This window comes from Oenanthe melanoleuca, chromosome 5, assembly GCF_029582105.1.
Source record: "Oenanthe melanoleuca isolate GR-GAL-2019-014 chromosome 5, OMel1.0, whole genome shotgun sequence".
Classification (NCBI taxonomy): domain Eukaryota; kingdom Metazoa; phylum Chordata; class Aves; order Passeriformes; family Muscicapidae; genus Oenanthe; species Oenanthe melanoleuca.
In genome coordinates, this window is record NC_079339.1 from 46,533,782 (window position 1) to 46,558,555 (window position 24,774).

Below are 24,774 nucleotides of genomic sequence, written 5' to 3' on the forward strand. Positions count from 1 at the left end.
GTGCATCACAGCACATTCTCCACCTGCTCTGGGTTCTCCTTCTATTAATTAATAGATTTAATTGTACTTTTTTAATGTTACTCTATTAGTACTATCACTAGTACCTGATATTTTCTTGGCGTGTAAATGTTATCATGAATTGCTTCTTGTTGCCATGGTAGTCCAAAAAATGGACCCATTGGGGAGGAAGCAGGGGTCATGAGCTGCAGTCCCGCCATGCTGAGGGATTGCAAAGCAGGGCTTTTCATTCATTCATCCAGTGTTTCTTTCATTGCATTTTTGTTCCAGCACAGCCTACTATGAGAAGAAAATGAAACAGTATTAGATATACTTGCAATCTCAAGCAATAAGAGAAAACTTTTATCAAGAGAAGGACATTACTTGATTTTACTTCTAGAAGTGTTTCTTCTCATACTATTTTCAGTGAAAAATGTTAATTCTAAATTTACAGGCACTTCTCTACTTGAAGATGTGTGCTTCTCAAAGTACCCCAGAAATTCAAAAGGAGTTGTACTTTACAGGACAATGTTTATTGTAGCAGAATCTCATTTTAAATTTAAACTTTTAAAAGTAAAGCTGTCTTAGCTTTACTTCAGGAAAGAAATCACTGAATTTTACAGCACAGGCACAAGTATCAGATTTTTTATTTTTGTTTCAAACCAAAAAGGCCTCTGACCAATTAAAGCTTTAAATACACACAAACAGGACTTTTACTCTAATTGCTAGGAAAAGAACAGAAACTACAAAAGGACATCAGTATTTTAAAATCATCAGATTCTGGTAAGATTATCTTTTTAAGAACTGGCATAAGCATTATAGATAATTGCTGATGACTCTGGTAAGGACTAATGAGAATGGAATCCTTACCAGGTTAACTACCAAATTCCATAAAGACACTAATTCATAAAGAAACAAAGCACTCAGAACTTCATGACAATTGAGCACCAGCAAACACTTTCCTACTGAGGCTATGAACTCCTCATTACTGGGGGGTTTGTGCGTGTTAAAAACATTTGCTATTTGTCAGGAATGCTAAAGGTTAAAACAAATAAAACTAAACAAAAACACCTACTAAGTAAAACAAACAAACCCCACAACATAAAAGCCTTTAGCCTGGGAAAATTATTATGACCTTCACTACCAACCTTAGTGAAGCCTTTGTATGAACTGACAGCTTAGGTGCAGGACAATAGAGAAGATGGAGAAAAGGCAGGGAAAGGGGTCATCCCCACCACCCCCTACTCCAAGCTCACAGATACTCTCCTTTAATATATCTAGCTTCTCTTTTTGTATTCCAGGGAGTGGAAGCACAAAAGTTGGAAGTTGGTAACACAGACAAAATCCTTAGAATCATAGAATGGTTTAGGTTGGAATGGACCCTAAAGATCGTACAGTTCAAACCCCCTGTGGTGTTTGAAGAACACAAAAGCTTTCACATGACTACAGTATTTCATTGAAACAGTCTCATTCATGCTTCTCTACTTACATTGAGCAACTGGTGAAAAACAACTAATGTTTGCTGTGTTTAAAATGACACCTCACTGTCAAAATAATTGCTAGAATGGACCAGGGGGAAAAAACCCCAACATTTTCATAATAAAAGCTGAAGCTGATTCCTTAATCATTCCTGTACATAAGTTCAGCTACTTCGGTTTCATAAATCACTTTAGATGAGCAGCTCCTCCTCTTTGTTTACTGTTCCATCTTTCTTATGTTTCTTTTTCAAATGATAAATACAACTTTGGGAACATATAAAATAGCTATATCACATCACCAGGAGGGCATTAAGGAGAGAAAACCAACCTTATTTTTAAAGGCTGCTAATGAAAAGCAAGTACAGGATTCAGTATAACAAAAAATTCACCTCTTTTGCTATGTACCTAGTAACAGTGATACCAGTTTAGCTACCCTGCTGTAAGAAGCAAGAGGATTTATGCTTACATATGGTTCCACCTTGATCTGGAAAGGCTGTGAAACAAAATACAACAACTTGGTTTGTGCACCTTCATGGAAGACCTTAAATACAATCATGTCACTGAGACCAACAAGCATTCTTGAAAAAACCCCTTGGAAGTGTGAAGGAAGAGGTATATGCACATTTGTAACTAGAAAAGTACACATGACCAAAACAGCATTGTGTGCCACTGCAATCATGCCTGGGTTGAGCCTGCATGAGACAACACATTCGAAAGAATGTGGGGAAGGGGGTGGGGGGTGAGGGGAATTTAAGCCAAGTCAGGTAAAATGGAAAAAGTTATCCTCCCAAATCAATGGGGTTTTTTTCTGCTATACTAAGGTTTCCTAGTGCAGGCCCTCACTTCTATGATTTGTACTGGAAGTATATAAGATCTGACAAGATCAATGTCAACATTACTATGGGAGTAAGCCAGAATAATGCAGTAATTGTATCATTCTAGAGTGTCTATTTCAAGAGCAAGGAAAAATATCAAGTTCTTCAATAAAAGAAAAGCAGTACAGGATCATCTAGAAATAAAAAGGGAAAGAACACATCTACTTGAAGAACAGATTTTAAATTGAAAACACTTGAGATGTAAGCACATATGTTCAGAATCTGTGGACAGAAAACTGAATATGAGCTAACTGAAACTAGCTAACAGTGAAGCAAAACAAAAAGCCAAACCAGTCCTGCTCAGCCTTTACTATTTGGGTAATAAAGATACTTGCTAAGACGTTCCATCTTTGTGCATTGCATTATTTTAAAATCTGATAGAACAAGAAACTGTAATAATTTGCTGAAGCTGAATTTGGAACAAGTAACACCTGAAACAAATCACACTTCCTGTGACTCTAGACTAGTCATGGAAGCTGGATAAGGCAGGAAAGTGCTCAAGCTTATTGGTTCTACTAAAATAATAGTGAAAATTACACAGCCATCAATCTTGAGAGTTTTAAGAGTAGAATTCACAACCTAGTGTCCTTATTTTAATGCACATTTATGTGAACAGATAGTGAACTGCAGAGCTAAAATTAGCCCCTTATTCCATCATTTAAAGATCTGTTTTTCAGAAAAATATACAATGTTAGAAAGGAGGTCAACATGCAATAGCAATTTTTTCCAGTCTGCAATAAATCTGGAACAATGCATGTGTTTTTCAGTCACATGACTATATCCAATTTGAAGCCATCCCCTGGCACACAGTAAATTCAAGGTTTACTGCACTAAGGAATACAAATCACACTGACTAGAGGCTACACCTGGAATGAGACATCCTGGATCTAGTCCTGCTTGGAGGACAGTTTAAAACATTTATAGAATGGCACTGAGGTATACAGAGAGGAGAAAAAAGCCTTTCAAGTTTTTACCACCATTTGTAAGCATAGGTTGCACTGTACTCACAAGTTAATGCAAAACTATAATCATCTCCTATTAACAACAAAAATTTCTGTCATTTGCAGTGTATTTAATTTGCTTTCTATACTGATTTGTAAATTTGTACCTAATATAATCCTTGTGATGCAAACATTATTTCTGACCCTTTAGGATTTCATCTTTGTCTAGGAATGTCTAATTTATCCTCTAAAAATACTTTCAGCACCAGCCAAAACAAGTTAGACTCAAGAGGTAAAAATAATCCATTTATTTTAAAGGAAATAAACCACAGTGTATAAAAAATTATTAACAGAACCCTGCTGCTTGAAGATTCTCTTACATGAACACTTGAAGAGTCTTAATGCAGTTTCTTTATAGCAATTTCTGTGTTTAAGTGCTACATGAAACATTAACTTCCTGAATGATCTAACACAGAAAATTCTTACTGGGGTAAAGGAGGACCAAATAAAAAGAAAAATTTAAACTATTACAAATACAAAATACAGAGTGGAAAATTAATGTAAATGCTAATATACAAAATGTAAAATGTTACTGAGAATGTCCCACACCAACTTACACTGTAAGCATTCAGAGGCAAGAACTGCTTTTGCATCAATTTAGGTGAACTTGCAATATTTCTATTATTGTCTGGTTTCAAGGCTTTCTTTTACAAGAAGTGTACTTTTTAAAAGATTTGACTTTTTCAGTGATAGCCCAGAAGAACACACTACTTCTTCCAGAAAAAGAAGTTAACACAATTTACTTAGAAGTTAATTATTTTGTTAATATTACTCCTGCAGCTTTAATTCTCTTAAGAAAACTTAAAAATTACCAAATACGCCCAGTTTTATCTGAAAAAAAAAGTCTGAAACTCAAACATCAAACAACTGTCAATATTATTCAGTAAGATGAATCAGAAATCTCTTTTATATTGTGGTCTCTTTAACACAGAACACATCTTATGAGACATTCTTTCTCTCTCATCCTTCAAAGATCTTTATCCCATGCATTGCCTAACAGCAATTTTTACATTTGGTCTTACAATATTCTTAAAGGAAAAAAAAAAAAAAAAAAAAAAAAAAGGAATGTATTTCAGATGTGTTCCTTTCCAAGAAGGGAATGCCTAGATGCTTACAATGCTCAAATACAAGTATTCCTGTAAGGACCATCTTCCCTTGTTTCCCTAGCACAATTGGAAATATTCTTTGTGAACATTCATTTTGAACTACAAGAACTCTATTTTTTTCTCTTTTTGTGATACAGAACCTGTCTAACACTGGTCTTTAATACCAGCCCAACAATGGCTGCTTTCTGCTGTCCAGGGAAAGTTTCATTAGAGCTTATTAAAACTAAAGTTAAATTGAGGCTCTATCTTCAGATGAGCTCATTCTGAAGCACTTCTACAAAGAGTGTAACAGTTAACAGGTGAAATTCCTGGCAGACCCCTCCTAAGTGTCTGTTTGTAGGAGAGAAATGGAGTACAACACAATACTTAGCAGACTCAGAAAACCCCTTAAGTCCTTCATTTAGTGTTCAGTATGACCAAACCTGGACTTGGGGCAAAAGCCAAGTTTGTGCTTTTCCATTCTGTAATCAGTCCATCTCGACCAACAGAGCCAGCAAGTCATCATTCACACACGAGTTGTGTTGCTTCACACTGAACAGTCAAATGCAAAAGGATTATGCCACTATTTATCAGCACAACACACACAGGCTGCAGGGCATGTACAAATAAAGCAGTAAAATGTAAAAACAAAAATCAGTTTTGTAGCACATCTCTAGTGATACCAGTGCATGAGGCATTCAGAATAAACATTCAGAAAGGGGACGTTTCTCCTTTAAAGAATGCAGCCAGATTCTGGAACAAACTTTCATTTTTAAAAATGGTATGTACAAGGCCTGTGCAACAATCCTAATGATGCAGTTGCCTAATCAGCAGTGTAGAACTGGTGCTATCAGACTCATTTCACCTCCCTAACACAGATGACATGATGGATCTAAGATGCAAGGCAAGGTAAGCACCAGTGGAGCTAAATACATTTCTGTCTTCCCTATGTTAACAAAGCACATTTTTCTGCTATGTAGTTTTAATCAGATAGAATCCCTATTTTTGCAGAACTCATATTTCAAACTGAAGCATACTATTGAGACAAAGATCTTAATTTACCTGTAATTTCTTTTCCTTACCATTTACTTTGTATCTCCTATCTGGAGCAACATATGAATTCAATTCTAATTCTAACCCCTTGTGTCAACTTTTTTTTTTTTTTAAACTGATCATATTTCACCAACATAACCATATTTGAATACAAAATCCACAAGAAAAACACACACACATCCTCTTATGAAGCTGGATATGATTAGAAATCTATTCAGTTTTTTAAGAAGTATCAGGGCAAGTATTTCATAATAAACATCTAAATTTCTATGAATAAAATGAAGTAGCTACTTTCATTTTTCTTTCCAAAGAAATCCAGTCAATTTCTATAAACTCACAAAAGGAAGTTACTCTACTCCATGGCTCTGAAGCATCTTTAAATATAAGAGACCACAGTGCAGTGATACATCAAAACCTGCTTCCCCATACTACCAAGCAGTCTTACCGTTTTAATTTCCGCAGTCTCTGTGTTTATGCTTCCTGAACTGCATTTTGACATCATGATATCAGCTTGTAGATTAATCACATAATTTGCAAGCCTTGACTCTAAAAAAAAAACCCCAAGAACAAAAGCCTATGAGCTATAAAAATTACTTTAAAAGGGAAATAGAATAGCAAGATTAATTGTGGTATTTCATTTGCTTATAAACATTTATATGTGTTGAGCCTACACCACAGCTTGCTGACAGAAACAAACTATTTAGGTTCACTCTGAACATGAATTATTTTAGTTTACTATCAGAAACTAAAATTTAACAGATTTAAAAGATTTAAGAAAGAATTTAATTTGAATATGCACATACTTCCCTAGTCCTATTTCCAGGTTACTATCAATAATTACTGGCTCATATGAGAAATACAAGAGTAGAGTGTTTGATATAATTTTACCATGGTTTGTATAACGGCACAAGTATTTTCACTTTGAGTTTGACATTAAAAAAAAATCAGAATTCAAGCTTCTTTAAACTATTTTAATTTGAAAAGTCAACTCATGAAAAAGCAACAACCATTTCTGTCAAAGAGAACACCAGTCTCCTTAGTAAACGAAAAAATACTGTAAGATCACCACTTAAGATGGTGATTTAACCATAAAAGTAAAATTCAGAAAGACAGAAATTCATGACAGTGAATTTCTAGACATATTAGCCAAATATATGTATTACATATTTATAGCAAACATTATATACATAGAACTACAAGTTAAAGCAAAAATACCATATTTAAGCAGATCTAGAGTGTTATTAAAGCTATAAAATAAAAAATATGCACAATATATACACCTAAGAGTATAAATTTTCCTAGACCTAAAAAGATTGTGAACTCCAATTTTTTAAAATCAATACTGAAAACTTAAACACAAAATGAACCCTGATGAAAATTTCTCTCCAATCAATTCCATAAAGTTAACAAAGAGGACACTCCCAAGATTAGTTCAGTATGTTCATTTTTACCTCAAACGCTGATGCTGAGCTTTTCCAGAGTCTCCAAGCCTGTAATTTTGTTTCACCCTAGGTAACCTAAAAGGCAACAAAGAGAGAGAATTTTACCATGAACTGCCAATAAAATCGGTGCCATGTGGTAGTCTGCTTTCTTGCACTTTAACATTTAGCTCTGTAGCAAGAGCACATGGTCCTTCAAAATCTAATTATCATATGCCCCTTTTTGGCTAGCGATGCAGACAGTCAGTGTCTGAATGATTACCCTTAAGTGCTCAGGAGATATTTGCATGTTTTGTTTTTTCTGCTAAAGTAATTGCCAGCTAAGGCCAACTAGATTCACAGCTTTTCTCCCCTGTGCTCCATGCATGTTTCACTTAACACGGTAGGGAAATCCAGAAGAAAATTATTATTCAACGCATTTAAGAGTGAGATCTGAAAGAATGTATGTTTTTCCAGCAGACAAAGTAAACAGTTATTATTTTGTTTTACAAGAATACAAAAGGAATACAGCACAGAAAATCTGATAGATATTGCATTCATGTAAAAAACAGACTGACAAAATATTTATTCCCTGGGCTACATTTTAAATTTGTATTTGCAGCATACATAAATATGTCCTTTATTTTCAGCACAAAATACAGCAAATTGCTTCTAAGATGTAGTAAGCAGAACTTAGATTTATTATAGCAAGTTCCTGTTATGTCTAGGTTATGCATTTATTGACTCTAAACGTGAACCAAAATATATATTCCAATAACACAACAGAAAACTGCCATATCCACGGTAGAAATACAGAAATACCCTCCACTCTCTATATATTTGCAAGAGAAGCTGAAGGGAACAATGCAGCATTTGGAAACTCCAGCAAAAAGCAAACATGAACAGAAAGAAAGGTTCAACCTTTGCCAGTAAAGCTAATGCCGCATGTGTGGCTTAACAGAGCAAATTTACTTCACTGCCAAATCGCAGATGGCAAACACAAAGCACAGAGACCCGTAGGTAAGAGCTGGAGAACCAAAAAAGACTGTAATTCTAATTCTCCACCAGCACAACCGCTTCCTTCTTCCTTCGGCACACTGAAGCCAGGAGAGCTCGGCTTTAATCATTGGCCGGCAGGAATTACAGCAGGCCCTTTGAATGCCAACCTCAAACCAGACAGGCCACATTCCTGAGATGCAGTCAGGGTCTAGCACAAACTCGCGGGTACATCGCATTAGCATCTAAATGGCGCTGCTGCTCCCACTCAGACAGAGCTGGTGGGCGCTTCCCGCGGCACCTGCCCGTGCTGCCCAGCGCCAGCATCCTGCAGCCACAGCCGGAAAACGCTTTACACCGCTTAAATAAATAAATTAATGCGTTTCATCTTGCTCTAAAGCTTCTGAGGATCTTGTTAAAAAAACAAGCAAAAGACACAAAAAGGAAAAAGTAGTGACATTTTAGAAACCGAATTTTTAGGAATTTCAATGTCTTCTATCAAGCAGCAAGGCTCCTCCTTTTTTTAAATGCCACCTTTTCTTTTAAGAGCTCAACATTCACATATTTTATCAACAGATAGCAGGCAAGAGTTCTAAGATAAGCAGACAGACACTCTGAGTGTCTAACTCCGGAACACACCACAAACACAATAAATACTCCAAGCACTAACATATTAAAAAAATCCGGTTTCTACAAAGACATCAAGAGAAGCATCCAAGAAGTGACACAGCAGGCAGCAGGCACTTCTGCAAATCTCCAGTGCTCTAGAAATCTGCAAGCAACCACAAGTTACTTCTGCAAATCTCAGCCAAGATCTTCAAGTATCTCAGCTATTTGCTACTGAAACACTACTAATGCAAAAACCAAGTATCCAAATATATCACAGAATACAGAATACATCAACAGGTTTTATTTTTGTTTTATGGCTTTCCAATTCAGTCCTTCAAAATAATAATTCAGATTATACCTAACTTGCTATTAAAAAAGGATGGTCAGAAAAAGGACAATTTAAATTTACAGTTTAAATTTACACCTGCTGTTACACTATAAGCAACAGGCTGAATCTGAAAGACTATCAACATTTTTGCTTTTCAACAATTTGAAATTAAACAACTAGCCCCCAAAGCAATTAAATCATTACTCAAACTGTTAACAACTTGAAAATGACATCATTTTGTAGTAAGTTCTATGCAACTGGACTCTTAAAAAATCACATTATTTATTTAGTGAATATTCATGCAAATACAACTGAATTCCAGCATGAGCAAAGTCCTGTATGATCTTTAAGGGGTAAGGTAAAAACTGAACTTATAATTGGGAAGAAAAAGTACAACCAGGCTGGCATCCTGCCTCTGTTATCACAGCTGGTCTCAGATGTGCAAGGGAAGAGGTGACTACAGAACAGGACTTATCCTTTTCTTGTTGTTATTCCAGCAACTTCATATTTCAACTATTTTTCTTTCATTTATTATGGTACAAATAAAGTTATGTCAGAAGCCATAGTACAAACTCCCTAGTGCCTCAGATTAATTTGAAAGCAAAATACTTTTTCACATCCAAAGACCTAAGCCTTCATGGAAGCCAAGGAAAAAAAATTACACTGAGGACTCACACCTCTCTCAAAAAAACAATCTGAACTATACAAACACTCTGAAATACATTTATTAGTTTTAATACCAATTAGAATTAAATGATGTCACATATTTGAGGGTTTTCTGCTGCATAGAAAAATTGCAGCTCAATGTGTAGATTCTAATTTATGGGTAACTATAATATCAAATTCACAGATATGGTCAGTTACGTGATACTATTTATCATTTGGTCATTTACTTGGGTACAAAATTATTCACTTGTGGTGATTTAGTAAATTTAAAGGTTCTGTTCAAGCTTTTCAGGCATTTAAGTCTTTCTACAGGAAGGCAATTAAGCAGACATTAGAGCAGGGATTTTTCTCTCCCCCAATTTGGGGGCAAATTGTGAGGCAAGTACAGTTCCAAAGCATTAATTATTCTTGCTTTGGATAAGTAACAGAAGCAGCTGGCCCCTGAATACAACCCCATGTAGAGACTTCAATCCTATTATTTACATAAACCCTTTCTCTGCATGTGGCTGAAAGTCAAGCTTCTCAAAACACAGGTATTCAACAGTTCACTGTTATCACTGTGCCACAACATCCAAAATTGAGTTCCCATTACAAAAGGCTTTCTCTGAAGTCAGTAATTGGATGATGCAAGGCCAGCAGACATCTGGATTGTAAATCAAGTTCTAAAGTTTGCATCAATTCTAAAGTGAGAGCTGAAATCTTCTGCAGTCAGCAGTATCAATTTATGTACCACCCAAGAACCAGTGTTCAAGTTCTAGCCTTACTCTCAAAAAAAACCACCCACAAAATAAAAAAAATGTATTCATCATGAATGGTGAATCAAACCAACTCTTTCTAGTGCAACCTTAAAATGCGTATTGTATGTTGGCTAGCACATTATTTACTCCACATTTTACACTAGTTTTAATTTCATACTAAAAAAAAAAAAAAAAAAAAGCCTTCTCACCAGTTACACTACCTGCCTTTACATGGCCTTTCCCTGAAATGAATTTGTGGGTACACTACTGGAGTTCTCTTTTATGAGAAGCTGGGATGAAGTCAGTATTAAATTCATAAAAATATGTTGTAAGAAGAAACTTTTTTCCTCCCAAATTCAGAAGACATCGAAAGCTCTTCAACTGCCACCAGAATGCACCAGCAGAGAGAAAAAAACCTCACAACCAAAAAACATACTTGATTATTTTATTGAATGAAAATATGTGAACAACTTCCAAGACATTTCCATAGGCCCACTGTGTTGTTCTTTTTTGGTTTAGTTTTTTGTTTGCCTGTTGTTGGGTTTGTCTCCATTTTTCTTTTGGAATATGTAATAACATGGAAAGGTGAAGATTCTACCCAGGTTGAGTCAACATCCCAGGAGGTGTTTAACAAAATGTGTAGATGTGGCACTTATGGACATGGTTTGTGTGGACTGGGCAGTCTTACATTGATAGCTGGATTTTAGGGGTCTTTTCCCTTAATCATATGGATTTCTCCAATTCTATGAAAATGCTCTGTGGCAAACCAACAGCATTGGAAGGGCTCTCACACAAGACATGAACAGAATTAATGTGCATAATGTAAAATGATCTGACTTAATTCCAAAGTTGAGAAGATATAGTTATTTTCCTCTATGTAAATACATACATTTAGACTAGAATATGAGCATCCCGTCACATTCTTTACAGTTAAACCAATATAAGACTGCAGCAGCTCATATCAATTAACAACTTTTATCTTTAAATGCAATCTTTATTTTTCAATATTGTCCAATAAAGCAAACATTAGCACACTATCTGGTTCAAAAGTGGTGAGAAACCATAAATATTACATTTCACCAGTACAATGCTTAAAGCTTCATGAAGCATTTTTGTATGACATGTTATCTGTAGCACTGTTGATCTTCCAGAACAACTGACACAAGACTGAAACCAAACCAAAAATATTCAACAATTTACTTGGCAGAAAGGTAGTGACAGAAGAGCTGAAGTCCTTATCTAAGTTAAAATGGTAAATAACACCTACAAAATGAGACATGCTTGTTCTGTGTACCATCAGTCCTTTACTACCAGTAAGAAAAACTGGAACAATTAACACAGATTTCAGGACTTCCTCTTAGGTTAAGTAATTCTAAAGGTTTTTATCTTCAATTAAAGCTTCTTTTTAAATAGATGTCTTAAATGATTAGGTTTAGGAGTAAAAATGGAATCCCAACTGAATCTGAAAAATAAAATACTGAAGACCCACAAAATGCGATGTGGACAGTTTCTCTTCCTTAATATGTGGGATCATAGGTGTCTAAATATTTACAGAGAAGCCTTATATTTTCTTCCCTTCTTTGAAAGCTTTTCATATTATGATCAACCATGAGAGCTGGAACAAAATCAAACATACTTCATTGCTAACAAGGAGGTGGTTTAATCAGTTCATAAAGATCCCTTAGCTCCAATCCTGTTGCAGCTAAGCACCACTAAACCTTGCAGTGCAGAGATCCAAATCAGAAAACAGACCCATTCCTGATTCAACCATCAATCTTCCACAGTAGAACAAATGCAAGATGAAAAAGCATAAATTGAGATAAAATAGGTATCCTTAAGAGAATTCTGAGTGTATATTGATAGGTATCTTTCCCTAATGCCAAATATAGAATACAGTCCAGTGCAGCATTAGTCTAATTTTCCACATTAGATCTGTTCATAACATACATAGTGATGGATACTCTTAATTGTGTGGGCTAAAAAAAAAAAAAAAAATCCAAGTTGTTCCTTCTCCTTGAATGATAATAAAAGCATCAATAAGCTGTTTTGCTACAACCATCATTTAAAAAAAAAAAAAAAAAAAAAGCAGGGAGGCATGAAGGAGGGGTACCTTTTTACCTTTCATTTTTCAGAATGGAGAGCTATTCCTGCATATATGCAAAATCATTCCCAGATATGTAAATTGTTCCAGATATTAAAGCAGCTGTGGTTTACTGGATACGGCATTTACTGAATACTCATTTAATGATTATAGAGGCAAGTTAGAAGGAAAGAGAAATTAAATTATTGTTAAACAATTCCATTTTTTATATTATTATCTAAAACTACTCAGGCCTGAGAAATATTTTAAAGGAGTTAAATCCCTGTAAATGGTGCAACTGAGGGTTTATGACAATATGTTGGGTTCTGGAAACAACATAACTAAGTTAATATAGTACTAAACCTGTCAATTAACTCTTCTGCTAAGCACAACTCAGAATTAATATATTCCTATATTTGTTTCAATTCCCAACCCTGTTTATATTACTGGCACAATATTACATTAAGAGAGACACACATATGTACATGACCCTAGTCCACAGCCATCAGTTGAAGAGAGTTCCTTTCTTCTGTAGTATTAATAGATAGGCCAGTAATTCAGTCAGTTGTGAACTGCACTTTCAGAGCAGAATACAAACATACTAGTTTGAGTAGAGACACTTCTCTAAGAACAACATAGCACATCTTGCTTTATTCAGGATTATCAGCTCCACAAACCCTGGTTATCAAGAAACAGAAAATACAAAGCAAAAGAAAGAATTCCATCCTGTTCTTACGACGTTAGTTGTAGTTTGCATCGATGTTGCCAAACCACCAATTATTATGCCTGGTACCATCTAACTACCAGAAGTAGAGAAACTTGATTGCAGCAACATTAAGCAGCCAACATCAAGCAACTACGAGCAAAAATTCTGAGGGGTTTTCTTATACAGTAGTTCTCAATTTTCAGACAAAAATGCAGCCAAAATCCGTGAGTCTAACTTGCAGCTGCATTGGCAGAGCCTGGACTACCTCCCCTTTCTGCTGCTGCTGTGCTCAGCTTCTACTTTGGATATATTAAGACCTATCAAAAGAAAACAGTAACAGCCTGGCAGGTACATTCCTGGTGACTGACAAGAAACGACCTAGAAAGGACAGAAGAAGCATAAGCAGAAGAAGATAAGAAGAAGATAAGCAGTAGAACATATTTCCGCCATTTGAAATGTGGGAAACAAAACTCAAATTCACATAGTCTCTCACAGTTATCACTTTATCACTCCTCCAGTCTGGACAGCTCTGCACTCGTATCAATTCTTTCACTTAATGATGAGTACTGGATTAAGAGCACTTTCTTACCCTCATTTATTCTCACAGTACCCTGCAGATGACCAATGCCACCAGGTCAGACTGTTTCTCCAGAGGTCAATCAAACCCAGACTCTCTGAAGACATCCATGAAGATGCACAGAAGTGAAGGGCAGCTGTAATGAACACAGTCAGACTGGCTGGATCAGAACAAGCACTGGGAGCATGCAAGCAACAAAGAACTCAACCTAGTTATGATGGAATTAAAGGAAAGGAGAGTTTCTAAAAGCAAACAAAAAAAGACATGAATGCAATCAAAGATTCAGAAAAGCTGAGATTTTAGATTTTTAAAAAAGAAAAAAAATCAAAAAACCCACAAACCTTACTAAAAGTCTTTAGATATGAAATAATTTATTTTATCAACAAGGAATCATCAAGTATTTTTAAGTAAATTAAAAATTAACATGCCACTATAGCAAGTCAAATTAAATCAGAGACATTAACATCCTCCATTTTGATGTATACTGGTAAACATCCCAGATTTATACTGGAAAAGCTTACATCTAGGGTTATTACAAAACTATCCTATTAGCTGGGAACTTACATTGTTTTTATAGAGTGCATCCACTCATTTCTAAGGAAATTATATCCATTGGTATCATTTTTAGGCTGACCCACAACATAGGCATCTGCCTAATTAGGAGAATAGCATCATAGTCATCAACACTGCAGTAATCACACCATTTACCTTAGTAATTGTTAAACTGAATTATGTAGAACAACTTCCCCCTGCATACTATGGGGTATTTGGAAAGAATCTGTAACTCAATTAATGCAAACATATATTACATTTATAATAATAAAAGCTTAAATTATTCAGAATAAATATTTAAATACAACTGACTTTCAATTTCATTGACTAATTATTTGCTTTCATCAGCTAATGAGTAGCTTATTTGAGTAGGCATACACAGATGCATTAAGATGCCTAAAGAGGCAGATAATTGATGACTTCCAGAATGACTTAAGCAGATTACATGCCTAACTTTCAATGGAGATTTCCCTCTTCTTCCTCAGCACTGCTTTCTCAACGTTGAATAGGTCTCCAATTTTTTCTTAGCTAATGATTTTAAGAAATTACCTTTCTTGCAATTTTCTAATTTGCAATTCAAGCTACTTCAAATGCATACTAAAACTGATGAAAAAAATCACCAAACCACTAAAACAAAACAAAAAAAAAACAGTGACCTTATTGCTCCTCCTTTAGCAGGATTAAGCACATAGCATATGCAGAGGTTGTACATCCCGTCATTTTACCAGATCGGTATTTCACTTTAGCATTCCCAAATATGTATATAAAAATCTGTAGCTGGTTGTACAGTCAAAATTTTCAAAAACAATCAGAGAAGAAATAGATTTCTGATGTGAACGAAGTACAGGAAAGATTATTTTCATTTTATCACATTTCTTTCATTTTTCACTCAGCAGCAAGACAAAATGCTGTACAATAAAGACTTCCTGATCACAGCTAACCATGCATTTAGTACTGGCACGATTATTCACCCAAAGCATCACTCTTACTCTCTCCTCAATCTGTCTCCACAACTGTTTCCAAGTAATCTATGACCACTCCTGAGTCAGATCATAACTCAATGAAAGAAATCACCCAGAGTAAATTGCATCTTAGTTAATTCACCTTACCATAAAACTTCAGAAATGCTTGCTTAAGAAGTGTTTGTAAATCCAACTGTTTTTTTTATTTAATTTTCATAGCGTAACTTTCCCCTCATTTTGGTTCCTGTCCTGAATTTACCACAGCCAATTTCTATACACAACCCCATAAAACTACTTCATAACACACTTGTTTATAACAACAGCTATTAACAGTAAGTGAGAAAGCACGAAGTTGAGAAAAACATGTTACAGTTATTTCATTTAATTGGTGAGAAGTAGCAGTTTGAGGTTAGTTTTCATGAGACTGTAGATCCAAACTGATGACATCCTAGTGCTCAATGAAGCACTGTCACTGCTCCTTCCCTTCACTAACAGCTTTGACACTTGTCTGACTCTGGGAGGAAAAATAGTTCAGGACAATATAAACAAGAGATTTTTTTTTTCCCCTTGACCTAGGCAAGTTTTCTACTGGCTCAGCAGGCTGAATTAAGCAGCTGAGATGGAGCAGAGGAGTATTAGAGCTGGCATGAGGAGGAGGTTGTCATCCACTTTGACAGTCACTTGAATGCCTTCATTACAGAAAACAAGGAAATTGGATTCAGCAGGTTTTTGACCATATGACTTGAAATCAGACACCAGCTTCTCTTCTCTATTGCCAACTGCTGCTGAACTGTGTTACACTAAGATCAGTAAAAATTCCAAACCCAAAACTCCTTCCTGTGTAGTCTAAAATTACTCAAATGGTGCCAGAGGAAACACCTAGAGGCAGCAGACTGCAGTAATGGGATGAACCAATAAAAGGTTTCAACAACTCCTAATAGCTATCAATGTATGCATTAGTGGCATACTACTCCAAATGCCTGCCAGAAATGAGCAGCTGCTTCATCACTATGCCAGCCACTACATACCCTAAAATCATCCAATAATTCCTTGCAGACCCTCATCAGCTGAGATAACAACTGGTCAGCAGACAATTTTAATGAAGCATTAATTTTGTCACTAAAAACTCAGCCTGTATTTCCAGACAACTTGCTATTAATCAAGGCAGGTTTAACTTCTTAACTTCACCTTAGCAAAGCATTAACTATGCAAGGGTTACAACAGGGAAAATTGCTCATCTCTTGGAAGTTGATCATGTCTTTCAAAGACCCAGGGAGCTCATAAATATCTTTGGCATTCTTCCAAACCTTTTCTCAATTAAATACTTGAAGATAAAAATCCATTACTTTACTAAAACCTATACACCTTCTCCTCCAGAGCTTCATCACCCATCATGCCTCAAACTCCTTGCTCTCAAATTGCTCAGTAGGTAGTACAGCCACATTCCTGTAGCAGAAGATTTCATTAACTCAGAGTCTTTGTGATTGATTTCACAGCAAACAAATAAACTGATCTATTCAGTATATAAACCTATGAATATACTGGGTATACATTTCTGGAAATACCTGGATATATGTTTATTTTTTGATTTATAATCCTTGAAAGTATTCAGTTTCTTGTTGCCCTATCACTTACAACTTGATATCTTTCTTTAGTGTCAGTGAACTCCTGAGGCCAATGCTGATAGAGTTCAATATTCTTTAGAAACAATGAACTTTCCTCATATACTTTTCTTACAAGTTGTAAAAAATTGTAAGGCAGTCTATGAAACCTTGCTGACAGTAACTATAGAAATAATGAAAAAGATACAAAGATAATCCCTTGGCTAGCAGTAACATGCTTCTGTCACTTCTCCCTTACAGTCTCTGCCACTCATGCTGACTCTGTTCATTAAACTGGTAGAAAACATTCATATTCCAATTTCCTGCTTATTTTGCCTCACAGAAACAGGAAAATATAAGCAGCAAGAACAAATGACAAGAACACACATCTTCTTGAGGACTCAAAAATCACAGCAGAAACAGAGGTTTAAATGTGTGCTTGTTAGAGGGTTTTTTGTTTTAAGAAGTACTATACTTTTTTATACCCATTATCTATCTCCAATAGTAATTTAGTTTCTACAGTGCTGGCAGTCATTGAGATAGCTCTATGTTAGACAGCAAGAAGCATGAAAAATTACCTTCAGTAGCTGGGGAGAAAGAAGCATTCTTTTTTTCCCCCAAACAAATTTTAGCAGGTCATATCCCTTCTTAACAACTTGTTATATAAAGTTGACAATATGGGCATTTAACTTTGGTTGAAAGATGGCAAAGGTTGTAGGTCAATATAAAAAAACTGACTGACTAGAGCTTTTGCTTGCATTGTAAGCACTATAATGTTTTGTCTTCTTCCAAAAACAAAAACCTAGTAGCCATTGACCATGAAGCAAAAGCACATTTGCCTGCACAGAAATACACAGCTTCAGTGAAGAATTAAAAGTCTTGCTTGAGATTGATCCTAGACACTAATATCCTGAATAAAGAAATACTATTAATTACTATTACAAATTCATAAAACCCCAGTTAATAGTCAGTTTAAATACATTTAAATGTTTTGAAGTATGCAGAATATAAACACGTGGAAAATGTCTTTTATTTATGCGCTTAAAAGTTACACTCAGAAAAGGGCGTGAAAATAAAAATACCTGAGTTAACTTGCCAAAATTTAGTGAGAGAAGTCAGGTCTTCCATGGTTTGAATGCTGTCTAGAATTCAAATCACTTCTAGAAGTTTTTACTACAAACTACACAGCAACCTCACCTTTAGATAGTTAAGCCTTTTTCAGTCATTTCTGCTTGAACAAGAATATATAGAGTAAAAATATCATAAAATACCAGTAACAGTTCAAAGGCAGCTGTAAGAAGCTTGGTTTAGATCAGAAACAAAGCAGACTTTGCAAACAAAAGAGAAACATGAATTGCAAAGGTAGCCAGCCCAGACATGCTTGCACAGCCAAATCATCTCAACGAAGTCAAACAAATTTACTTTAAAAAGCAAAATGCATTTACATCACTTCCTAAGGAAAAGAGATTTATGCAATCAATGTGGGCAGGCCTAGAACTCCAGTTTTCAAAAGTAAAAGATTAAAAAAAATTCCTAAATTCCTATATTTAAGACCAATTCCTTTACTGCTACTCAGCTACTTTGTAGCATCTCAGCTGAGGAAATGGCTTGACAAATTACCAAGAATTAGAATCCAAAAGAGGAGACAGGCACCAGAAATCAGGCTTTAATAACTAACAATGAAGCACTGGTTCGACAATGCATTTGGGGTCAGGGTTTTTTTTATGCTTGTGTGTGCATCTGCAAAAATGAAAAAAACACAAGGACACTGATATTTAATACAAACAAAAATCCCAAGACCAGCTAAAACAGTCCCAAACTGACCACCTCTGTTTCCAGCAACCAATCCTTCAAGCCAATAGCCACCCTGCTGCTTCTAGGATCTCTCACACTCATTCAATGAGTCCAAAGAAATTAATCCTTTACAAAGGATAACAGAATATTTAAGACATGGGCAGAAACTGATCATGCCAGCTTACATTACAGATGTACTGAGTATAGCAAACCAAGATTTTCTACTATCATTAGCAAAGATCAAAGGAGAACACTTCTTGACTTTTGGTCTTGGTAAGATGGAACTCAGTAGTAACACCAGTGCCAACCAAAACACAGATCACAGACTGACAAATGTATTGCACTTAAAGGAAGGGCCACAACAAGCAGTACTGACATCTCTTGGAGTATTTATGACAGAAGAAAGTGGAAAACACTGCTCTTTATTCTCTTTCCCATCAGAGAATGGCTTTTCAACACCTGCAGCTGTGTAACAACACAAGTAAATTCCTTGACACAAGTTTCAGTTCTTTACTTCTTGACTATATGATTTTGAACACAACAAATATAATGGAAAACTGATTTAACTAATGCAGTCTGCAATACACAGCAGAAATAACAAGGGAATTCCAAATATACTGCTCAGCATACAAACTTGAAAAATTATGATGCTACTAGATAAGCATGCAAGAACTACCAAACCCAAGAGTTTACCTAATATAATAACATGGCATACATTAAAGTGGGCACTGCTTTGTTCTCTAGATTAAGTCTTCCAGAATATTTACTTTAGTAACAGTCCTAAAGACACCATATCCCCAATCAACACAATTTAAACACCAAAACTCAAAATGTCAACAAAGACCATAACTTCAGCTAAAAATTAACTTTAAGTTTTTACTATGGATCAAATTTCTTCTCTTCTGGTTTATCACAATACTTATGGTACTTACAAAAGGCTAACAGATAAAAAAAAAATTCAGGAAGGTGTAAAGCAAAATCATGCTTTCTGATCTACTCCAACTGTTCTTAGCTTTCAGGATATAGCATTCTAAAAGTACACTGCACACATTTTATAGAAGTTCCTGTTTTACACAACACTGTAATTGTACTTTTATTTTCTTTAAAAGTAGCATTTCCTAAATATATATATATAAATAAAACCAAACTTCTGCTATCAGTCTGAAGAAATTACTTGAACACATCAAGGTGATGGGACACAGATGGCGAGCGGCTGGTTACACAGTCAGGCACCAGGACACAGGAGGCACCTTGCTGTTCTGCCAACAACCTACCACTCTCAGTACACTCCCTAGTTTGTACTACCTACATGAGAGGGGAAAAAGAGAGAGAATTATTATTATATTCAGAGAGAATTATGGAACAACTGAAAAACCCATCTCAGAATGTTCTGAAGTTCTACCTGCTGCCTGATAGCCATGCCTTTTCACTGGCCCTAAAATCAGGAGCCAGACACAGTTAGGTAATAAAAATCCTTATGGTGCATAACACACTGGATGAAAAGCACCAAACATACACATGTAACACAAGGCAGACACCATTTTTTTAAGTTTAGCAAATTAGCAGAACTGACAAGAAATCCCAATTAGAGACATAAGTGATGAGGCAATTCCTCCCTGGTTCCACCCCTCCCTGAAAGTCCCCCCAGGATAATAACTTTGTTCATGAAAATGTGTTTCATTCTAACCATTCTCATCCACAGTTCCCAGAGAATATAAACTTGGACCCCAGGGCTTGAAGCCACCAGGGAATTTCTTGTGTCTTTCTGTCTAATGGAGAAGGTAAAATGCTAGCTACAAATACAGCAATAGCCTACAAAGACACAAATAAATATGTAAAGAATATAGAAAATATATAAAAGCAAAAAAGACAAAAACTAATTCAGTAGATTAATCTATGCCCCAAAATAAAAAAACCTGTCTGTAGTCTTAACACTTACTATAATGCTCACAGTCCCTAAAGCCCTAGAATTCTTTTCAAAATCTTCCTGAACTCTTGCTCTCACTTATATTCTAGAGCTTATCTAAAGAGAAATCAAACTATTTCACCTCTTTATCCATTTTTCCTAAAAAACTCATTGCTCTTTTAAGAATGCATGTGTTTCTGTTTGGTTTTGCCAGTAATTTGCATTCAGCAGAGATCAATGCACATTCAGCCAGCTCATACTGAAAGCCAACACAGGACAAGCAGTGGTACTCAGACTCTGAGCACCTGGGCTGAAGCAAATCCGTACACTTTGCTGAAAAAGTGGCAAAGTACTTTGCACATTTTTGAGGTGGGAAAGGAGAAACATTTATGGATGGCATGAAAAAACCCCATGAAAATACAATTGCTTTTGAAATGCAGATTTTAGTTTTTTTTCCATTTGTATCCTAGAGATGATCAAAGTATTAAAAAAAAAAAAAAAAAAGAAAATTTAACTTCTAGGAAAACATCAGTGCAATGTACAAGACTAAACAGCTTGGTTGGTTTCCCCATACCAGTAACCAGAGGAGAACATGAATGGAGCTGTATTATTGCAGGGCAGGCAGAAGTACCTCCCACAGACCAGCCACCTTGGTGTTTGCCAACACTGGAAAGATACTCGTTTTTATAGCCTTGCATGAATTTCATTATAAATTAATTGTTTCAACTGTCTTGTAAACTTCTGGCATACCCAATGGACTGAAGAATCATGTCTTTCAGTTACACACAGTGTAAAATAGTATCACATTTTGTGTTCAGCCTGTAGGATACAGAAATCCTTCAAAAACAGATGAAACAAGCAAACAACGCTTCCCAATTCTACTTTCTTCACTACTCTCTTTGTGATGTTTGTTATCCCTTCACTGCTATGTCCTTCATCTTGTGAAAAGTCCCAGTCAATTTTCAATCTAAGCATCTCTTAGCCTAATACAACCTTTCTGAAGTAGAAGAGAGATAAAGAGAAAATACCTAAACTGCATTTAATACTAAACATACAGACTGACAACAGCTTTATACAATGACATATTGATGCCATTTCCTTCTCAATTAATTGTTAATTCTTATATTAATCATTTTGTGGCTGCCAAGTACTGGCCTGCCACTTTCTCAGAACTGTATCATCAATATGCTTTGAAGAACAGCAACAGCTAATTCAGGGTCAGCATTTCTGAATAAATATATACATATTTGTTAACCTTACCAATTAATAAAGTAACAATCCAACTATTAAATACTTAAAAAAACCACCTTCCAGCTGAAAACTGCTGGTAGCATCTTCAAATCTCACAGACCATAATGCAGAGATAGACAATAAGAAAGAGACTCTTAAGAGAGGAGCTTGGGAGAATAGGTATGAAATTAATTTCAGTTAGCATCTGTGTGAACTTGCTAAAACAAGCACAACCCCCACCTACAGAACATACACATGCAGTCAGCATTTCAACAGAGCATCCAGAGTGGCTTATTTAAAGTAAACACATAAAACACAGTAAAACAGGGCAAACGGAGTGTCTGCAAAGTTAACTGTTTTGATCACACGTTTAGGGAAAGAAAACGAAAGACAATTTTCCAGCCCACACACTTTCACCACTTGAGCCCACCACATAACTTGAAGACCAAAATCTTATCATCAAAAATACTCAAAGATGATCTGAGGTGCCAAACACCCTCCGGACCGTTAGCAGTTAGCTGAGATTTACTATTCACTTTGAGAGTCACTTTTATTAAACACTAATTTCTGGTTAAGCACAATGCACACAAATATATGCATTTTTTTTCCTGGTCAGATATCAGTATCACCCCCCTTTTCTACCCATGCGGGCTATTTACATAGTACCTAACGAAACCAACAAAGCCCTGTGCAAAAATATATGTAGGTTTAACCTTTCACTTTTCAACGCATATTCACACAGCACACGGTCTGCCTTAACCACGCTGCCTTCATTTACCCTGCAGAAGGATGGAAAGGAAGCAAAGAAGAGAGCCAGGACATTCTTGTATCGCCTTTAACACCATCAGTGCCGAGTTTAAACTCCTTTCCTCCCCGCCGCCGCTTTCCCGGGACACGGCGGAGGGCGCAGAGCCCCCGGGCGGCTCGGCGCGGTGCCCGGGGTGCCGCTCGCAGACAAAGCCGAGCGGGCCCGCAGCGCAGCGCGGCCCAGCCGTGCGGGCCCGCCGTGCCGGGGGAGCGGCCCGGGCCGATCCGGGGCCCGGCCGTCGGGCGGGCGGCCGCTGGGGCGGGCCCCGGGAGGGAGGGCCGGGCTGACCGCCGCCATCCCACCCCGCTGGCGGCGGCGCCGGGGCCGCGGGAGCTGCGGCCGGCGGGCGCGGCACACCCGCGCTCGGCCGCCATGCAGCTCCCGGCGCGCCATCTCCTACCTGCTCGGACCGGACCCAGCCCGGCGCTTCCCCCTACTACAGGCCGCGTCTCATTGTGCTCCCGCCGCCGCCATTTCCCCGCCGCCGCCGCCTCAGTCCCCGCAGCTGTCAGGTCCCTCCATTCACCTGGGCCCGGGACGGCCTCCCCCTCCCTCCCTTGCCCCTGCGCTACGGCCGGCGCTACGCAAACGGAGCGCCGCCCCCGCCCCTCCCGTCCGTACCAACGGGGGCCGCCCAGCGCCCGCGGCGCAACCCCGTTCCGAGAATTCCGCCCTGCGCAGTCCGCACGCTCCGCGTCCCGCACGCTATGAGAGGCAGCAGGCGATTGGCGGCCGCAGCCGGGTAAAAGGTGAAAGGTTCGCGAGGCGGCCAATGGGAGGGCGGGATACAGCGACGGCCGGGGAGCCTGCCGCGCTCACGTGCGTGCGCGCTCCCGCCCCTCCCCCGCCGGAGCGGTGGAGCGCTGCCGTGCCCCGCGGGCGGGCGGGTCTCGCGCGCTGGGGCGGGGGGCGCGCGGCGGCGCTGAGGCGAGGGCAGCGCCCGCCATCTTGGGAGGGGGCCGAGGGCCCGGCCTTCGGTGCGTGTGCTGCTGAGGCTGGCCGTGGAGACAGATCTGAGGGAATGGGGTTGTTCTGTCGCACGGCAAACCCTAAGGGAAAAAGGTGATTGATCTCTTTTGGCAATGTGGATAGAGAGCAGCGCTGAGCTGTTTCACGACTATGTAACAAAATCCCGCCTTTCCACACGTAGGTGGCCATTCCCATCAGAAATCACCTTCCTGCCACAGGCAAAGTGCTACTTTCCACTGGGGAGCCTTCAGTCCTTGCTGGTGCAGGGCCCAGAAGGTGAAAGAGGAAAGGACAGCTGGAGGTGGTTGGGTTATGTGGGCTCCCAGGGCAGCATCTCCTGTCACTGCATGAGGCAGACTGTGGCCTGGCTGGACCACTGGTCTCCCTCCAGTATCTCAGCAACACTCTGTTGATCTAGTAGATGTTACTACTAAATATTTTTTTAAGTGCCCTGAAATGTCTCAGATTAAACAGTTGACATTTCTTGCCACCACCAAAAACAGCCAGAGGTTACATTTGAGTTACATTTGTGATAAGCCAGGGGACCCAGTGAGTCTTCTATGATTGCATGTGCTTGCACAGGGCCTGGATGGTGATTGGCCTTGGTGCCTAATAAAGAAGATGACCATAAACAATGCCACTTCTGGCCACCACTGCCCTTGTAAGCTGTGTGGAAGGCAGTGTGTTTTCAGTGGAAGATCTGTTGTTGGACATCCAGCTTCCTCCTTCCATCTGCTCTCTACCAGGGACTTGCCATTGTAACGCAACCGTGCCTACAAAATGAGTATGAAAAAGTAAAGCTGACTGGAGCCATCCTAGGGTTCATTTAAAACAACCGGAGTAAAATTCAGATTCAAAGTGATCTAGAGGCCGGGGATATTATCAAATTAAGTATTTTCTTGGCACAAACCTCTGCTGCTTTTTAGAGCACATCTTCTGTAATGCCTGCCATTATGTTGTTAAATGTTACAGTACTAGGTATTTTTATAGGATTGAAAGGGCATCCTTCTGTTTCTTTTATGGATGGAAGAATAATTATATCCCATGACAAAAGCTGAAGAAGAAGAGCAGCTGTTCAGTCTTATCCAGTGGGAACTGTCAGAGCATATGGGTCTATTTTTCCAATTTTAGCTGAAGTACTGAAGGAAATTGGCATTCTTGATTCATTCTAACATAAAATAGAGCAGAAAGAAACCCTCCTTAGTGCAGGCCATGGTTAAATAATGAATTTTATCCATTTCAAGTAGGTTCAAAGAGAAAGCAACAAGAATACTTAGAAAATAAAACAGACAAATGCCAGGAGAATTCTGGAAGTTATTTTCTTATAAAATCGGGTGTCTTTTTCC

The 24,774-nt window shown here is 37.8% G+C and overlaps 1 protein-coding gene across 1 annotated transcript in view; it reads right to left on the bottom strand.

Moving 5' to 3' along the window:
• Positions 1-23,040, bottom strand: part of DICER1 (dicer 1, ribonuclease III) — a 61,959-nt gene extending 38,919 nt beyond the window's left edge. The window contains exons 1-4 of the mRNA XM_056492462.1: positions 22,860-23,040; positions 6,941-7,006; positions 5,935-6,035; positions 105-294 (exon numbers count right to left, since the gene is read on the bottom strand). Coding sequence (XP_056348437.1) covers positions 105-248 — 144 coding nt within the window. The 5' untranslated portion in view covers positions 249-294; positions 5,935-6,035; positions 6,941-7,006; positions 22,860-23,040. The remainder of the gene's footprint in view (positions 1-104; positions 295-5,934; positions 6,036-6,940; positions 7,007-22,859) is intronic.
• Between the last annotated feature and the right edge of the window lie 1,734 nt (positions 23,041-24,774).